Source organism: Protomyctophum parallelum, assembly GCF_964188405.1.
Source record: "Protomyctophum parallelum genome assembly, chromosome: 4".
NCBI lineage: Eukaryota > Metazoa > Chordata > Actinopteri > Myctophiformes > Myctophidae > Protomyctophum > Protomyctophum parallelum.
Genome location: NC_139700.1, coordinates 50,634,591 through 50,655,074, shown reverse-complemented (window position 1 = coordinate 50,655,074; position 20,484 = coordinate 50,634,591). Strand labels below are relative to the sequence as shown.

Genomic DNA, 20,484 nt, shown 5'->3' with positions numbered 1-20,484 from the left:
GCGTTCCCTCCCTCATATGGGATGGTGTCAGGGGGCGTTCCTCCCTCATATGGGACGGTGTCAGGGGGGCGTTTCCTCCCTCATATGGGACGGTGTCAGGGGGGCGTTCCCTCCCTCATATGGGACGGCATCAGGGGGCGTTCCTCCCTCATATGGGACGGTGTCAGGGGGGCGTTCCCTCCCTCATATGGGACGGCATCAGGGGGCGTTCCTCCCTCATATGGGACGGTGTCAGGGGGGCGTTCCCTCCCTCATATGGGACGGCATCAGGGGGCGTTCCTCCCTCATATGGGACGGTATCAGGGGGGCGTTTCCTCCCTCATATGGGACGGTGTCAGGGGGGCGTTCCCTCCCTCATATGGGACGGTATCAGGATTGTTTTCCAAATGAAGTGGGCGTAGGTTTATTAGTACCGCTTCTCTCTGGGATCCATAAGCCCTCATTCAATTAATTTTAGATTTCCCCAGACTGTATACAGTGTCAGCGTGGGCGGAGATCTCTTATCATCTGGCTACACTAGACTACAGAGGTTTGTGTGTATACACATACACACACACGCGCGCGCACACACACACACACACACACACGCACACATTTCGATTTCTTTATTTGAGTCCACATTTATAACCCATTCTGACCTTAGATCAGATTCATACGAGGTTTCCGCTGGACACACACTGGTCTGATTAACCCATTCTGACCTGAGATCAGATTAAAAAAAAATGTCAGTCGTTCTTTGATTGTTCAAAAATAGCTAAAGCATGACATGATGCTAACACCAAAATGGGTTCCCGTTCAGAATGGGATCAAATACATTATCAAGGACACAAATATTTTCAGTAGCTTCTATATACTACGCACTCGAAACATCACGTGTCTCAGTGCTCGAGTCCAAACAAGCCCTAAATGTACAGAATATAGGCAACACATGCACTTATTCACAGCCAACATTGGTCACTTCAGTCTGTCATATTATTACCAACACCGAAAGTAAATCATGGGTACAAAAAGCACCTTCTCCTCCAAATAGACCGACTGCCTATAATGGAGGAGATTGAACAGTATGTTGCGAGCTGCTTTGCCTTACACTTGGACAACCCTATAATCCTCAAGCCTCTGACCACCACTAGCCTGTGGACATGGCCCAGGCTGCCAAATATAAAAACAATGAGCTGACACGTATAGCCCAGTTGTATAATGGCCTGTACTAATGGTTGATATTTTACTTGTTTAGTAAGGAAAGCTTCCTCTAAACTTGAATCAAAAGCACAGCCAACTTCCAATAGAAAAACCTCTCTGCCGTGTATATTGTGTTATATTGTGTCTGGTGTATATTGTGTTATATTTGCAAACACGGTTGGGTCATTGCATTGAAACATTTCTGCTTTCACAGAGGAATCTTTGTGAAACACAACAGAGGAATGGAACATAGGTGACACATCTTTGGCAATAATGTTCACAATTCTGTCATGCCTGGCTATATGCAGCCCTTTGTAAATATTACAGTAGTTTAATATATGAGACACACTCACACTCACACACACACACACACACACACACACTCACTCACACACCGAGTTAGTTAGTAACGGCCTGCCCATTCTGCCCTCTCTCTCTCTCTCTCTCCCCCTCCAGTGGAGTTCGAGGACTGTGCGGGGAACGTTGGCGTGTCGTTCTCGGTGTCGGACCCCAGCTTCCGGGTGGACGGGGACCTGAGGGTGGTCTCCAGGCAGGACGTCCTGTACTACGGACCGGTCCTGTTCGTCCACGGGCTGACCAGCGCCGACGTGGAGGACACGGCACGGGTGGACGTCACTGGACTGCCCGGCAGAACCCCTCACAGTTTACAGGTGAGCATATACATTGTTTTAGCATATGTATAAACGTGTACAGTAGTTAGTTACTGTAGTGGGAATTTCAGACTCACAATCAAAGTGTAAAGAAGTCCAGATCAAATAAAAGTTCAAAAGTGTTGAGAACACAATCACGAATTTATTACAAGAGCGCTTCCGGAGAAGCATAACACCAAAAGTATCAGGACATCCCCTGATTACAAGTTCTTATACAAGTCGAGAGTTCCCAAAATAAAAATACACATTTTTGAATGTGTTGAAAAGGCAACAAGACACTCCTTCAACACATGGCCCTATATGGCTTAACCCATTCTGACCTGAGATCAGATTCATAACGAGGTTTCCGCTGGACACACACTGGTCAGATCAACCCATTCTGACCTGAGATCAGATTAAAAAAATGTCAGTCGTTCTTCGATTAAAAAAAAAATAGCAGACCTACAAGCTCGTATCGCGCCACTCGGTGGCGCGATACAAGCGATATGAGCTTGTAGATCTGCTTTTTTTCAATAGCTAAAGCATAACATGATGCTGACACCAAAATGGGTGCCCGGTCAGAATGGGCTAAGCCTTAACACATGCCCTTATATGCTGTAGTTCCAGTCTGCTAGAACTCACACAAATATGTCTTTGACTGCTGGTAACAGGTGGAAGAGTATATTTACCCTACTACCTCTGTCAGCAGTTATCTTACATAGACTGAAATGTCATTTTCCCATTACTTTACTTCATTGACACAAATGTATAAAACATTGGGTCCGAACAATAATAATAAAAAAAGCCCATGAATCAAAAATGTAAAAGGTACACTCACTACATTAAAGGTATATTCAGTGATTTCACTTAATTCAAATATTATTATTTTTTCTTTTTTTGATAATCCTCCCTACTATAGAGTGTGCTGACCATATAAGGAGTTCCTCCCACCCCATGTCCCCAGTGAGCCCTTGGGGGGGGTCGTTTTTGGCTATAGGTGGCCAAGTCTTCATCCAATCAGGATAGAGAGGGGCCTTCCGCCAATCATGATCGAGTGGGGGCGGGCCTTGGTGTGCGTGCTGTTGGCCTGTTGCACTTCCCCCCCCCACTGTAGTGCGTGTGCATGTGCACGTCTGGCTACCAAATCACCCAAATGACTGAATGCTCCTTTAAAATATACAGTACACAACACAAAAAAACCCTTTAGAACAGGAGCTTTCTATTGCTCCACACGTGACAGGCAGGCATGTAGCATACTGTACGCAAAGCCTCTCTGTTAGTGACAGGCAGGCCATGTAGCATACTGTACGCAAAGCCTCTCTGTTAGTGACAGGCAGGCATGTAGCATACTGTACGCAAAGCCTCTCTGTTAGTGACAGGCAGGCCATGTAGCATACTGTACGCAAAGCCTCTCTGTTAGTGACAGGCAGGCCATGTAGCATACTGTACGCAAAGCCTCTCTGTTAGTGACAGGCAGGCCATGTAGCATACTGTACGCAAAGTCTCTCTGTTAGTGACAGGCAGGCCATGTAGCATACTGTACGCAAAGCCTCTCTGTTAGTGACAGGCAGGCCATGTAGCATACTGTACGCAAAGTCTCTCTGTTAGTGACAGGCAGGCCATGTAGCATACTGTACGCAAAGCCTCTCTGTTAGTGACAGGCAGGCCATGTAGCATACTGTACGCAAAGCCTCTCTGTTAGTGACAGGCAGGCCATGTAGCATACTGTACGCAGAGCCTCTCTGTTAGTGACAGGCAGGCCATGTAGCATACTGTACGCAGAGCCTCTCTGTTAGTGACAGGCAGGCCATGTAGCATACTGTACGCAAAGCCTCTCTGTTAGTGACAGGCAGGCCATGTAGCATACTGTACGCAAAGCCTCTCTGTTAGTGACAGGCAGGCCATGTAGCATACTGTACGCAAAGTCTCTCTGTTAGTGACAGGCAGGCCATGTAGCATACTGTACGCAAAGCCTCTCTGTTAGTGCCCACAGAGAAGGAAGGCATGTAGCATACGCAAAGTCTCTCTGTTAGTGCCCACAGAGAGTGAGCTCAAACCAATTCCCGTGAATTATGTCCATATTTCCCTCTGTACTGTATGTACATGCTCATTGCGGGTGCCTCTGTGTGGAAACGTGTGGTTTGGGTTTTTTTTGTATATGCACCTGGTTGCAAGGTGGTTGGAAGGTTGTGTGTATAGGCTGTGTTTATGAAGAAAGACCTCTCCTCCTCCTGACTTCATATGCTCCTCTGCTGGTCGTCCGTCAACTGCAACCCGATTAGCAGCAGTTTAAAGGAGTCGTCATCTGTCTTCTCTGCTGCAGTCCTCGGTGTCCTGCTGATGTCATTTCCCGTGCTCGGGTATCTAATGAACTGCCGATGTCTTCACATTCACAGTGTCGTTCACCTCTCATGTGTCGATGTCTCCACAGTGTCGTTCACCTCTGAGTGTGTCGATGTCTTCAGAGTGTCGTTCACCTGAGTGTGTCCCATGTCTTCCACTGTGCTTAATTTGGGTTATATAGTCCATGGTGTTACGCTGAATGCAGTAGAGGACATACTGTAAGTGGAGTAGTGTTTGACAAGTCATAATGAAGGTTATAGTTCCCTGTACAGTACGCTATAATTAATGTGACCGTATGATACCGCCCCTCCACTGTGTGTGCATAATATGCACATAATAGTGTCTTATTTTAGTGTGTGTGCATAATTGGATGAAGGTCAGTTAAAACAGTAGGGTGTTGCACGCATGGACGAGTGAAAAGGAGTTTTTTGTGTGTGTGTGTGTGTGTGTGTGTGTGTGTGTGTGTGTGTGTGTGTGTGTGTGTGTGTGTGTGTGTGTGTGTGTGTGTGTGTGTGTGTGTGTGTGTGTGTGTGTGTGTGTGTGTGTGTGTGTGTGTGTGTGTGTGTGTGTGTGTGTGTGTGTGTGAGAGAGAGCTAGAATGAGAATTACGGGCACTGTATTTTGCCCGTAAACTTCAAGTTTGGCAGCATATACAGTTAATATACGGTAGTATACAGGTGTGATGGTACAATTCGGGAGTTTACCGGAGTTTGTTGGAAGGTTTAACGGGAGTTTCCTGTAATATACACATCCGTATGCCATTGCTTTTTGCACAGAGAGAGAGAGAGAGAGAGAGAGAGAGAGAGAGAGAGAGAGAGAGAGACATAGGGAGAGAGAGGGAGACATAGTCATCACCGATTGAGAGCAGTGTTCCATTAGCATGCTTTCATTGTCAGCGCTGTATTTAAAACGGGACATTTGTGGTTCAGAGAGCAAGACCTGCAGATGGCTGCATCATCAAGTGAAGTGACGCCATTAACCCACATTAACAGCCTACAGCGTGGCGGTGGCCACTCAGGACTGCAGAATAGCTCTCCATTCTCCAAAGCATGAGCGAGATAACTCCGGTCATAGACATTGGTGACCCACGCCGCCCGTCCGAGATCCAGGGACGTGAACACATGGACATCACGACGTGTGAATGCTCTGCCCCCAAACCGTTATGTTATCGTAGTACAGTATGGGACTGTGTGTGTGGTGAGTGACTGTATAGCTGATAATGTGGGTCAATTACGTTGTCAGCTGGAGATGCCATCTATTGCTCTGCTATGACACTCTGACCACATTAGTACAGTATGACTCATTTCAAACATTAGTACAGTATGACTCATTTCAAACACCGCATTGAGAGAGAGAATGACAGAGGGGACAAGGACAGAGTGGACAAGGATGTGAGCTTTTACTGCCACAATGATGCACGCTCTGTCTCTCTCTCTCTCTCTCTCTCGCTCTCGCTCTCGCTCTCTCTCTCTCTCTCTCTCTCTCTCTCTCTCTCTCTCTCTCTCTCTCTCTCTCTCTCTCTGTCTCGCTCTCTCTCTCTCTCTCTCACCCACGCACACAGCTTTGTTGAGCCAGGACGATGGTACTGTATGTGTCACTGCATGTACTGTACTTCTACGGGCTTCTTGGACAGTGGGGGGTGTTGGGTGGGGGGGAGGAGGAGGAGGACAAAGACCCTGGTCATAAAATGAACAAATATTGTTGAACACATATGTATTAATGTCCAATATGCACCAGTTCCATTGCGCCAGACTTCCCAACGTTTATACTCAAAATGAGGTCACTTCAGTCACATCAGCTACTGTAGGAGCTGAATGTGCCAATCGTGGACCTCATACATACACTGTACAATAACATTTTATGGCTCTGCCAGCGGACTGCCATTCCTGGGTGCATTACGGACACATTATTCACATGAGCATGTTAAAATAGCCGATCTACAAGCTCACAACACGTCGATGTCGATTGGCTATAGTTGAACTACTTTAAATTGTGTTTCAAAAGGTTTAGGCATAAGGGAGGTAAGGTGGCGTGCAAAATAGGACGTTTAGCATAGGGCGTAGGCCGTAGGGCGTCGTAGGCCGTAGGCCGTAGGCCGTAGGGCGTGGTGTTCTGGTGTCCATCCATCCATCTTCAACCGCCTATCCGTAGTCGGGTCGCGGGGGCAACAGCTCCACCAGAGAGCTCCAGACTTCCCTCTCCAGAGCAACATTAGTGACTTCCTCCTGGGGGGATTCCGAGACTTTCCAAGTCCAGTGAGTCGATGTGTTTCCTCCAACTGCCCTGGGGTCTCCTCCCAGTGGGACGTGCCTCGAGGAATCCTAACTAGAGCCAAGCAAGCCCCTCGGGTCCCGGCCCGGCCCGTTTTGGCAGGCCGGGTCAGGACGTGTTCTGTCCGTGACCAACGGGTCCAGGGCCGGGCTGCCCTGGACCCGTTATATTAATTTTCCGATGCAAATTTCACCCAGACTGGACTTGCTTCTTGCTGGACACTGGACTTGCTCTTAATCCAGAGCGATTTACAATAATCAAGAACAAAAGCATGGGAATACATCACAAAAGCATTTATCATAAAACATGCGTAAGCTAAGACACACACACCCCGAGTGCCGTTCTATAGGCTCTGACAGAACTGAATCTGCTAACAAAAAAAAAAGCAATTTAAATACTGCAGGAGGATTACCACACTAAACAAAGTTGGTTTTGTACAGTGGAGATAACGTGATAAAGTGTTCCTGATTTATTCTTTTTGTGGGTTTGTTTTTTTATCATGCAGCGTGAGTCTGCGATAGCCGATCTACAAGCTCACAGCGCGTGGCGCTATAGGCTACTGATTGACACTATAGTGCAGCAGTTATACAACTATACAATTAAATTGTTTTATTTTTCCAGTTTTTCATGTGTCTACGAGGCGACAGTACTTCATTAGACACCCTGGAGTCGTTTTCATGTGCAATGGTGTATTGACTTTGTATTTAGGGTCTCTTCCTGGAGGCTGAACCCTTGACAGTCAAACGTAACCTGACGCTGCCAGATCCAAGAAGCTTGCTACACAAATTTGTTTCACAGCTTATTGGGATCTGGGATCGCGGAAGCAAATTCGATGACGGGGCTGTTCCTTTTTTTCAAGATACTTGGTAGATGATTGGATGGGACCGTCTGTCTATCACCGTGTGGGCGTGCAAACACAACCAATCATATTGACGTGTCTATATAGCTTCACATACGGTTTCGCACATATCCCGCCCTTAGCTCACGCTGATTGGTTCGGTACGGAACGGATTTGTGTCAGCTCAACTCCCTGAGAGATCCCAGATGAAGGCTGTGTTGGGGAACATGGTTACCCAATACCGCCCCCATCTGGCAGCGTCAGGTTAAGTCAAACGGGCCAATGAAATAAACAGTGATATAGTGATATATAGTAATATAGTCACGACCGGCTCTGGGTCGGCCTGGAAGGGCTTATTTCTGCGTGACCAGTTTTGTTCCCAACATATCCATCAACATTTCTGCCAAATGTGGCGTTCTCTCTTCATGAAATGAACGATAGGTTGGCGTTGCCGCCCCGCTAAGACGCATGCACACAAACATACACACTGCTAATTAAACGCTGCACAGTCAGCCATAAAATAGGAAGGACAAAGGATAGGCATCGTTTGTGATGCAAAGCACATCATTAATCCTCAGATGTTTTGTCTTCATTATTCAAACTGTTTTCATTTCAACACTCATCTGTGTGGCTGTGTGTGTAGCTGTAGCAGACCAGAGATCAGATCAGTGTTAGGTTTGTTTAAGGACACAGGCAAAGATCAGTGTTCGGTTTGTTTAAAAACACAGGCAGAGATCAGTGTTAGGTTTGTTTAAAAACACAGGCAGAGATCAGTGTTACGTTTGTTTAAGGACAATTTACAATTTAGGCATTTAGCAGACGCTCTTAATCCAGAGCGATTTACATTAAGCAAGAACAAAAATACGCTCTTAATCCAGAGCGATTTACATTAAGCAAGAACAAAAAAGCATGGAAATACATCACATAAAAAGCATTTATCATGAAACATGCATAATTTAAGAATGTAACAGTGGAATATCTATATAATGAAACTATACAAATAAACTATACATATATACTATACTATGCTATACATATGTACTATGACGTGCTATGACTACATACAATGCAATTATAGTGCTGTCTACATAACATGCTATAAATCTGTATCAAATGCTATCTAAGTCTACAGAAATGCTATCTAAGGGGGTAGGGTAAGTGCTATGGGCCATGATGGAGTCCTTGTGGAGCGTTGTCCCGCCGTTTTTAGTGAGGGTACTTCCAGCTTCCCTGCGTTGGCTGATCTGACTGCGCGGGAGGATTTGTAGGGTTCAATCATACTTGCAAGATATGGGGGAGCCATACCTTTGGTTGCTTTGAATGCCAGCATCAGAGTTTTGTATTCTGTGCGGGCAGCGACCGGGAGCCAGTGGAGGGAGCGGAGCATGGGGGAGACATGTGAGAATTTTGGCTGGTTGAAGACCAAGCGAGCTGCGGCATTTTGGATCAGTTGGAGAGGCTTAAGTGCACATGCTGGTAGGCCAGTAAGGAGGGAGTTATACAATAGTCGAGTTTTGACAAGACTGTTGTCTGGATTAGGAGCTGGGCTGATTCCTGGGTGAGGAACGGGCTAATTCGTCGTATGTTACCGAGTGTGAACCTACAGGATCGAGTGACAGCTGTGATGTGAGCTTTGAACGAGAGCTGACTGTCCAGGACAACACCGAGGTTTCCTGGCTGTTGGGACAGACGTTACCAGGGCGTTGTCTACGGAAATAGTTAGCTCCCGCATAGGGCAGGACTTAGCATGGGAAGAAGAGAAGCTCAGTCTTGTCTGGGTTCAGCTTGAGGTGGTTGGAGGACATCCACTGTGAGATGTCAGCCAGGCATGCAGTGATGCGCTCTTCCACCTGAGTGGCAGAGGGGGAGGATAGGATAGGATAGAAGGATAGAAACAGTTGGACACAGGCAGAGATCCGTGTTAGGTTTGTTTAAGGACACAGGCAGTGCAAGACAGATAAATGAAATAGTGCATCTCAAGGGCTATAATCTTGAATTAAATTAGGGGCAGAGAAACTGATACTTTTACACATTTGACGGGGTTGTTGAAAACTCTAACCTGATTGGTCAAACCAGACATTGTGCAATCTGTTATTTCTCTTCATCATATACCACTGTCTTTATTTGCGTTATATGGATGTAAAACTGTGTTAGCTAAATCATCTTTAAATTTATGTTTTGCCTCGGGGTCCCTTATTTCAATTTACAAGAAAAATAAGCGATGCCAAGAAAATAATAGCATCTCCATACTGTATGTCCAAAGTATATATCTATATTAAAATTGGCCTAAAGGTCTGGTGAAAAAAAAAAATCACACCTGTGTGAAGTGAGGGGCACTCTTATCATCGTACATCAATCATCTCATTCCGGCCAATCACAATTTGCGTCCTCACCTCCGTCTTCAATGTCTGTGTTTGCACAAACCCTCAAAGCTGGACATAGGAGGGGCTATAGCGCCCCTCAAAAACATATGATTTTCATATTCCTTTAGACCAAGGGTGCCCACACTTTTATGACGTGAGAGCTACTTTAAAAAATGATCAGCTCAACAAGATCTACCCACCATTGGTGAAAATATTTGAACTATGTACCTGAGGGGGCTTTAGAATAGGGCCACTGGCAAAGGGCAATACATCTAGGACAAATGCACTTGGAATGGGAAATAGAGGGGGAGAAATCTGTGTCGATTTGTGTGAAAAATCGAAGAGCGACTGACATTTTTAGAATCTGATCTCAGGTCAGAATGGGTTCATCAGACCAGTGTGTGTCCGGCGGAAACCTCGTATGAATCTGATCTCAGGTCAGAATGGGATAAATTAAATATTCTTTAGGGACATGTTCTGTGATCTATACCTGCACAGCCTTTGTGATTTACTGGTAGATCACCACCTTTTGGGCACCCCTGCTTTAGAGCATTCTGACCTGAGATCAGATTCATACGAGGTTTCCACTGGGACACACACTGGTCTGATTAACCCATTCTGACCTGAGATCAGATTCTAAAAAATGTCAGTCGTTCTTTGATTTTTCTAAAATAGCAGACCTACAAGCTTGTAGCGCGCCACTCGGTGGCGCGCTACGAGCTTGTAGATCTGCTATTTTTCAATAGCTAAAGCATAACATGATGCCAACACCAAAATGGGTGCCCGGTCAGAATGGGTTAGAGCATATCCGTGGCCCTCATATGGGCATACCAAACAATTAGATACCAATTCGTTTTGATGTATTTTTATATCGAAAGTTCATAAAAAAGCCAATCTTCCTGCGTGTGAACAAAAATGTTCTGCGTGATATACTTTCACGAATACAAATGCATCTTGATTTGGTCCACCTGTGTGATTCCCTAAGCTGCGTTGTTCCTTCAAACACAGCTGGTTTTAATTGCAGAGCTAGGCTCTGTTTTTTAATCTCATCCGAGATGACATCCAGACGGTGTATTACTCGTTGTAAACTTGATCAGCACGATAAAAATACGTATCTAAAAACATGAAACGAAAGGTAGCTCTGCTGCACACCTGTGAGTGATTGGGATTCCAATATCCCATATGGGACCCTCTGATTGGTTGAGACGACGTTTCACAATGAAACTTCAAAATTAAATGAAAAACTAGAACTTAAACTACTTTAAAGGGACACTTCACCCTTTTTGCAAAATATAAAGGCTATAAAAATGCTTTGGTAAAAAAACGAAAGTTTTTAGTCCCTCTTAAAAAAGTGTCGACCGACTGTGGGGCTCTCAGGTGGGCGGGGAGAAGACCGACTGTGGGGCTCTCAGGTGGGCGGGGAGAGGACCGACTGTGGGGCTCTCAGGTGGGCGGGGAGAGGACCGACTGTGGGGCTCTCAGGTGGGCGGGGAGAGGACCGACTGTGGGGCTCTCAGGTGGGCGGGGAGAGGACCGACTGTGGGGCTCTCAGGTGGGCGGGGAGAGGACCGACTGTAGGGCTCTCAGGTGGGCGGGGAGAGGACCGACTGTGGGGCTCTCAGGTGGGCGGGGAGAGGACCGACTGTGGGGCTCCCGGGTGGGCGGGGAGAGGACCGACTGTGGGGCTTTCAGGTGGGCGGGGAGAGGACTGACTGTGGGGCTCTCAGGTGGGCGGGGAGAGGACCGACTGTGGGGCTCTCAGGTGGGCGGGGAGAGGACCGACTGTGGGGCTCTCAGGTGGGCGGGGAGAGGACCGACTGTGGGGCTCTCAGGTGGGCGGGGAGAGGACTGACTGTGGGGCTCTCAGGTGGGCGGGGAGAGGACTGACTGTGGGGCTCTCAGGTGGGCGGGGAGAGGACTGACTGTGGGGCTCTCAGGTGGGCGGGGAGAGGACTGACTGTGGGGCTCTCAGGTGGGCGGGAGAGGACCGACTGTGGGGCTCTCAGGTGGGCGGGGAGAAGACCGACTGTGGGGCTCTCAGGTGGGCGGGGAGAGGACCGACTGTGGGGCTCTCAGGTGGGCGGGGAGAGGACCGACTGTGGGGCTCTCAGGTGGGCGGGGAGAGGACTGACTGTGGGGCTCTCAGGTGGGCGGGGAGAGGACCGACTGTGGGGCTCTCCGGTGGGCGGGGAGAGGACCGACTGTGGGGCTCTCAGGTGGGCGGGGAGAGGACCGACTGTGGGGCTCTCGGGTGGGCGGGGAGAGGACCGACTGTGGGGCTCTCAGGTGGGCGGGGAGAGGACCGACTGTGGGGCTCTCAGGTGGGCGGGGAGAGGACCGACTGTGGGGCTCTCAGGTGGGCGGGGAGAGGACTGACTGTGGGGCTCTCAGGTGGGCGGGGAGAGGACCGACTGTGGGGCTCTCAGGTGGGCGGGGAGAGGACCGACTGTGGGGCTCTCAGGTGGGCGGGGAGAGGACTGACTGTGGGGCTCTCAGGTGGGCGGGGAGAGGACCGACTGTGGGGCTCTCAGGTGGGCGGGGAGAGGACCGACTGTGGGGCTCTCAGGTGGGCGGGGAGAGGACCGACTGTGGGGCTCTCAGGTGGGCGGGGAGAGGACCGACTGTGGGGCTCTCAGGTGGGCGGGGAGAGGACCGACTGTGGGGCTCTCAGGTGGGCGGGGAGAGCGTTCCACAGTTCGGGGGGCGACCGAGCAGGATGCCCGGTCACCCATGGTGCGTAGGTCTGCATATGGCATCTATGTTTAGTTTTTATGTGAAAAAGTCACGATGAAATATGTGACTTGAGTGCCTCAGGTTGCCATGATATTGCTGCACTTCACTATATTTTGATGAGAAATATATTTTTATGTAATTTTTAGTGACGGTGTGACAAATAAAGACGTTTAGTGGTTCTAGTGTTAAATCAAGGGACAGTTGGGCAGCCCTCCGGTGTTGTTTTCGTCGACTAAAACTAAGACGAAAAATGAGAGGGAGAGAGAGAGAGAATGAGTGTGTTATTCCTATAAGGTCACAGCCCCCCCATGTTAACAGTAATAGCTTAATTTTCTCGTTCATATAGTGTCAAATACAGGCGTTGTTTTCTTTTCAACACCTCAGTCAACAGCAGCACCCGGCCTGGCCTGGGTGCTGAGGCTAACGGGTAACTGAGGACGGTAGACATAATAATAATTATATGCTTTTTGGTTTGTTTCTCTTCCAAGAAAATGGGGAATCAGATGAGGATGCGTGACTGCATCAGATCACAGAGGGTGAAAACATTTTTCTCACAATATATATAACGAGAACCATGATGGAGTTGAAATGACATTATTCTGTTGTTGTGTTCCCAAGCATGAAAAAATAACATTTCAAATTACCTTTTGGCTTTCTCTGCATACACATTCCACGATAGCTAGCTTGGCCTGGTGAAATGCTTGTCATCTCTCATTTGTTCATAGTCACTCTCAGAAGGTATATATAAGAAAAAAGGTCTTAAAGAATTGATTTTGAAAACTTTTTGAGTATGAAGTCGCAAAATTGGTTAATGCCACTTCTCCTCTGTTCTGCTTCAAAGTGGCAGTTTTGGAAAAAACAAACAGTCTTTTTCTTTGGAAAGTATTCAGCACTGGATTGAAGAAATACAATATAAATGTCTCATAGTTGTTTAATGTCCTTCAGTATAATGAATAGAGACGGCACCCAAGTCCTCCTCCCATCCACTTGCTTTAAAACCCATTCTGACCTGAGATCAGATTCATACGCGGTTTCCACTGGACACACACTGGTCTGATTAAGTTGCTCAAAAGCGCATGAGGCGATTTCACCTCCCATTCCGGGTATAGGAACAGAGTGCATTCTGGGATGGATTGGCCCCAAGCACATGGTCCGTTGACTATCATTGCACGCGTTCACGTACGAAACGGCGTTCACGTGTCATCGTGAACGTGCACAGTGATCAAGTCAACAGACCAGCGCGTTCATCATGTGTTTAGGCCCCAACGCTGCAATACCAAATACGGCCACTTTGTCCATTTCAGCCTCAGGGTTTCCCTCCCGGGTGCCGTCTCTATGCATATATATTCTAAGCTTCTCACTAGTATCTACCAGGGACGGGCAGAGAGTGTAAGAGAGGCAGGGGCTGACATCACGTAAGAGGGGGCACTTTTGGACAAAAATAGCAAAGAAAAATAGCAGATCTACAAGCTTGTAAGATCAGCTATTTTCAGGGTGCAACTCAGCACTCTTTAGCTATAGTGGAGATGGAGAGTGTAACGACATGGATGTATAAACACATTTTGTTCAATGGAAAATACTGTATTCAAGTTCAGGAGACTTCGAGGAAAAAAAGCGATTTCCGCCGTATGGCATGGAAAGGAAAGGAGTGGCATTTTGCATTTATGTCACCATGTAGTAAATGCTGCATTCGTGGGCTGGAAAGGGCAGTTGTTTTACAGACGGGTAAAAGGGCAGTTGTTTTACAGACGGGTAAAAGGGCAGTTGTTTTACAGACGGGGTAAAAGGGGCAGTTGTTTTACAGACGGGTAAAAGGGGCAGTTGTTTACTGACGGGTAAAAGGGGCAGTTGTTTTACAGACGGGGTAAAAGGGGCAGTTGTTTTACAGACGGGGTAAAAGGGCAGTTGTTTTACAGACGGGTAAAAGGGCAGTTGTTTTACAGACGGGTAAAAGGGGCAGTTGTTTTACAGACGGGGTAAAAGGGCAGTTGTTTTACAGACGGGTAAAAGGGCAGTTGTTTTACAGACGGGTAAAAGGGCAGTTGTTTTACAGACGGGTAAAAGGGCAGTTGTTTTACAGACGGGTAAAAGGGGCAGTTGTTTTACAGACGGGTAAAAGGGGCAGTTGTTTTACAGACGGGTAAAAGGGGCAGTTGTTTTACAGACGGGTAAAAGGGGCAGTTGTTTTACAGACGGGTAAAAGGGCAGTTGTTTTACAGACGGGTAAAAGGGGCAGTTGTTTTACAGACGGGTAAAAGGGCAGTTGTTTTACAGACGGGTAAAAGGGGCAGTTGTTTTACAGACGGGTAAAAGGGCAGTTGTTTTACAGACGGGTAAAAGGGGCAGGGGCTGAAGCCCCCTTTGATGTCTATAGTGTGCACATCCCTGATCAAACTATCATAAAGGCTATACTTTCGTCAACCCATTCTGAACGGGAACGACCTTTTGGTGTTAGCATTATGCTATGCTTTAGCTATTAAAAAAATAGCAGATCTACAAGCTCATAGCGCGCCACCGAGTGGCGCGCTACGAGCTTGTAGGTCTGCTATTTTTTGAAAAATCAAAAAACGACTGACATAGAAACATAGCTTTTTCAGAAAACTGGTAGGATGTAGAAGAGATTTTTAGAATCTGATCTCAGGTCAGAATGGGTTAACCACCGAGCCGAACCTGAGGTGGTTAAACATTGATGATACAGTAGTTAAGTAGAGCTACAGTACATCTCTCTATCAATCATTTGCATTACAATGACAGTCATCTTTTAGCCTCGGAAACGTTTTATTTTATTTATTTTCAGGGAGAGAAAAAAAAAAAAAGTCTGGGTCTGAGTCCACTTCAATTCGGCATAGAGTAGCGCAAATGTCGATCACTCTCTGCTGATTTCTGATCGTCTGCACCTTTGTTAAAGGGACACTTCACCCTTTTTGCAAAATAATATATGTTCATGACGTTTAGAAGCTTTAGATCACTTTCCTGTGGGTATTTATGTGTGTAATATGTGGTTTTAGTTAACTTATTTTAGATTGTAGCAGTGAGCCTGTTGTCTCTGATGTCATGGACACTGGTCTCACTACCTTCCTGGACTACAATTCCCATAATTCTTTGGTGCACTTCTCCTTGTGGATAGGGGGAGAGCTGTCTTACTGAGACAACATGTAGTCCAGGAAGGAAGTGAGCCCAGTGTCCATGACATCAGAGACAACAGGCTCACTGCTACAATCTAAAATATCTAAAACCACATATTACACACATAAAGACCCCCAGAAAGTGTTCTAAAGCTTCTAAACGTCATTAACATATAATTTTGCAAAAAGGGTGAAGTGTCCCTTTAAATTGATGCACACACGTACACACGTACACACCTTTCTCTCTCTGTCGCTCTAATTAATTAGCCTCATGTCCAGCAGCTGTGTCTATAGTTTCTCCCAGCGGATCTGCCTATGCCATAAAAAGCATAGGTGAGTCCCAGTCTGGTCATTTAATACTGGGCCCTACATTAAACTAGAGTTCTCAATATCCTGGCACGTTTTTATGGCCATTTTCAAGATGTTTTGGCCATTACTTTTAACAGGAACCCGGAAATAATGAACACATCACTCCCACTTTAGCTGCACTCCACTGGCTCCCAGTAGCCTACGTTTTAGAATCCATTTTAAGATTTTATTGTTTGTTTTTAAATCTTTAAATGGATCAGCGCCAGTTCATGTCTCAGATCTCCTAAAACGCTATGTTCCCATCTAGGTCACTGAGGTCAGCAAATCAAATGCTCCTTGTCATCCCCAAGGCAAGGTGTGAGAGAAGAGGGCACAGCCTTCTCAGTAATTGCTCCTAAACTGTGGAACCAGCTTCCTAGCCACGTCAGGCTGGCTCCAACACTACCTGTTTTTAAAACACATCTTAAAACTAATTTCTATTCCCTGGCTTTTAAAGGGATTGTGACATTAAAAAAAAGGTTTTGGAATTGTTCTTATTTTCTTTAGGTTTTCTAATCTCAATTGCACCCAAAAAACATGAACTTTTAACATTCAGTAGATTTTCTGTGATCTGGGGTTTTCTGGCTCAAACAGGTGCTCTGATTTGCCGGCAGTAAGTGACATCACTTACTGCAAATCTCATATATGTCAATGGGATTTGCCAGCAGATGTCACTGTTTTCACTGTGTTGCCTGTTTTTATTGTAGCTCAAAAGGCTTCCAAACCCCAAAGAAAACTTCAGACCACAGAAAATCCCACTGAATGTTCAAAGTTCAGGTTTTTTGGGTGTCATAAATTGAGGTCATAAAACCTAAAAGAAAAAGAAAAATAAATGAAAATGAATGTCATAAAACCTTTAAACCGTGAATAATGTGTACTCTTGATTGTTTGATTTTATTGTATATGTTTTTATTACTGTATTGTATTATGTTTTGCTTTGCCTAATTGTACAGCACTTTGGTCAACTCTGTTTTAAACGTGCTCTATAAATAAAATTGGATTGGATTGGATTATGTTTTAGAACGGAAGGTCCAATCTGCTCGGTTTAAAGCTTGTTGGGCACGTTGACTTTAGACACCACTGGGCTGGTGTCTCCATCAGCCGTGCCTCGCGCGGCTCAGGTCTGCTTCTGATGGCTCGTCCCATTTAGGCCTGCATCGACATTTTCTAAATGTCGACGTTTAACCCATTCTGACCTGAGATCAGATTCATACGAGGTTTCCACTGGACACACACTGGTCTGATTAACTCATTCTGACCTGAGATCAGATTCTAAAAATGTCAGTCGTTCTTCGATTTTTCAAAAAATAGCAGACCAGATCTGCTATTTTTCAATAGCTAAAGCATAACATGATGCTGACACCAAAATGGGTTCCCGCCCAGAATGGGTAAAAAACCCATTTAGGCCTGCATGACGTCGACGTTTAAAACATGTCGACGTCAGGCTGTCAAATCCTGATACCTCATGTTTCTGTATCGGTGGTGCTCAATATTTCATGTCAAGGACCCCCAAAGATCATAGGAGGCCTTAAGTATGTTTCACCAGTTTCAATTGAAACGGGCCTCCACCCTCAGGGGGGCCTCAACAAAATATTAATAATGATGTCATAGGTATATGGGGGCCTCATATTTGGTCTTGAAACGGGCCTCCAGATTCCTAAGGCCGTCCCTGAGAACACACAAACACACCAAGCTGGCCATAGGGGGCGCTAGCTCCCCTCAAAGAGCCAGAATGCAAAATGCTTGTCATTCAGCCTCACTTTGAGTTGCTCAGTGGACTGTCTGCACTAATTGGCGTCGTTAAGGCGTGCATGGCAACAGTTTGTGTCGCGTGTGATTTCACACCAGAAGATATAAGATGATGCACTGTGTTGAAAATGGCTGTAGACGTCGAGAGAAAGAGAAGAGAGAGACAGACAGACAGACAGACAGACAGACACACACACAGACACACAGACACACAGACAGACAGAGTGATGTTGTCTTGGACCGTTTCCAAAGCAGGAGGACCAAAGCGACTCTGGCATGCTGCTGTAGCAGTGAGGAACAATCTGTATTCCTTTGGAGGCTGCTGTGATGGAAGGACCAACAACATGAAACAGATGGATGTCCATGTCTTCAACACAGTGTCTCTATGCTGGAAGAAGTTACCTCCAGTGGAACCAGGAAGAGGAGACGGTCACCTTGAGGTTCCATCCATGCGCTACGGCCACACAGCCGTGTTGGTTGAAGATACAGTCTACATCTGGGGAGGGTACTGGGAAGGGCAGTATTACAATGTGCTTTATGCATTTGATGTTGACTCCCACAGATGGTTCCAACCCAGGGTTTCTGGGACTGTTCCAGAGGGGAGGAGCTTCCACTCAGCCTGTGTGTTGGAGAAGGTCATGTTTATCCATGGAGGACGCAACAAGCTGACTGAATGCACTAATGACATGTACAAGTTGGACACCAGCACAATGGTCTGGTCTTTATTTAGCACCAGAGGAACTCCACCTCCTGTTTCACACAGTCACTCTGCTACCATCATTGGTACCAAGATGTTTGTATTCGGGGGCTGTAGGGGGTACCAGGTGGGCTACACCACCATCAGAGTGTTTGACACAGAGACAAACGCCTGGCTGAATACACCTTCTGCACAACTTCTACCAGAAGGATGCTGGTGTCATTCAGCATTTACCTACAATGGAGAGCTGTACATATTTGGTGGCTGGAACGGTAACCAGACCTTCAATGATGTGTGGAAATTCAGTCCAGAGACCTTCTCCTGGAAGAAGGTTGAGCCCAAGGGGAAAGGACCATGTCCAATGTGTGCAGATATGTGTTGTTGCATTCTGGGAGATCGTATCATCCTCTTTGGAGGATACAAAGGAGATTACACTATCTCTGATGAGCTGTTCATCTTAGACTTGAGTCCTTGTCTTAAGACGTTATGTAAGATAGAAGTTATTCAGTACGCTCTGGACCAATCAGAACTCCCACACGACATCAGGTGGGAACTGACAGCCATGGCAACCAACGACAACAGACGGCAACAACAACAACTAAGACCACATTCCAGACGAAGGAACAGCAGAAAGATCAAGAAATGATGGATCAACATCTCTGTATATTTATTTATATGATCTTTTTTTTATTTAAAGGACCAAGCAGTCCTGAAAGGACTTGGTCCTCTATTGTTATAGTTCGTTTTTTTTTTCCTTCTCCTTCTGCCAAAAAGATTATCGCAAAACTCGGCCTACAGAAATAACAAAACTCTTAAGGGCGACTGTGGCTCAGGAGGTAGAGCAGGTCGTCCAATGATCCATGGGTCAGCGGTTCAAATCCCGGCTCCTCCTGTCTACATGTCGAAGTGTCCTTGGGCAAGACACTGAACCCCAAATTGCTCCCGATGTGCTGGTTGGTACCTTGCATGGCTTCCGCCGCAATCGGTGTATGAATGTGTGTGTGAATGGCTGAATGTAATGCACAATCTATGTAAAGCGCTTTGGATAAAGGCGCTATATAAATGCACCATTTACCATTTTATCTGGTACACAGCAAGCTAAAAGGAATCAACACACCAGCACGCCAGAGAGCAGAATACTTCAAACCCAAACAAATAGTTAAAAATTTAACTACAAACGCATGTTGGAGATTAAACAACAGATAACAGCCAGCAACTTATTTAATCACATGTGAAAAATGTGGCTTACAATATGTCGGAGCAACGAGTAAAACAATAGCTGCGTGTGATATTGAACAGTCAAACTATTCGTATCAATATATACGGATGTATCAACAAAATAATGATGTCATAGGTGACGTATATTTTATACCATACAGAGGAGAATTGTGCACGGCAGACATGAGACGAGATGATGTTCCGAGATGTTTAATTCAACGAAGTACAGCTTACAGCAGTGAAACAAAGCATAAGCTCACGCCAGCCAGCGAAGTGGCTGACGTCTCCACACCAGGCTTGCGCCCCTGACTGACAAATGATTGTATTATTGGTCACTACTTATGCCCTCTACCTTGGCGTGGGGTGTCGACATATGTTTGCATATTATTAGTGGCAAGTCTTTGATCAAGCAGTCTGTTCCTTCAGGTCAACAAACTCTTTTGTTATGCCAATACAGTAGGCTAGCCACCGGAATTCAGCTCCAGGATATACTGTATCACCCTGGGAAGGCCGACACCCTGTAGGTGCTAATCATCAAAAATAGGTCTACTGCAGAAGGACAGAGCATGTCAATCACACAAGGAATATTGTACATTGTATAATTATGGAAATCCCATATTCTTCCTAGGTAAATGGGGGCCTCATATTTGGTCTTGAAATGGGCCTCCAGATTCCTAAGGCCGCCCCTGCCAAAGATATGTGTAATTGCATGGCCGCCGACCCCCCATCTGAAAATATGTTGTCCCAGGGACCCTCCAGAAGCAAAGATATGAGTTAAAAATGTTCGCTCTGAAATAATATGTATTCAAAGATTTGAGTAAAAAAATGTTCACTCTGAAAGAATTATTCAGAGCGGACATTTTCACGTTTTTTCAAAAATAGCAGACCTACAAGCTCGTGGCGTGCCACTCAGTGGCTCGTTATGAGCTTGTAGGTCTGCTTTTTTTCAATAGCTAAAGCATAACATGAT

The 20,484-nt window shown here is 46.2% G+C and overlaps 1 protein-coding gene across 1 annotated transcript in view; it reads left to right on the top strand.

Moving 5' to 3' along the window:
- Nucleotides 1-1,197: 1,197 nt before the first annotated feature.
- The window catches only part of cdh13 (cadherin 13, H-cadherin (heart)), a gene marked incomplete at both ends in the record, with an annotated part of 198,310 nt that continues 179,023 nt past the window's right edge, over nt 1,198-20,484 (top strand). The window contains 2 exons of the mRNA XM_083762865.1: nt 1,198-1,204; nt 1,636-1,850. Coding sequence (XP_083618991.1) covers nt 1,198-1,204; nt 1,636-1,850 — 222 coding nt within the window. The remainder of the gene's footprint in view (nt 1,205-1,635; nt 1,851-20,484) is intronic.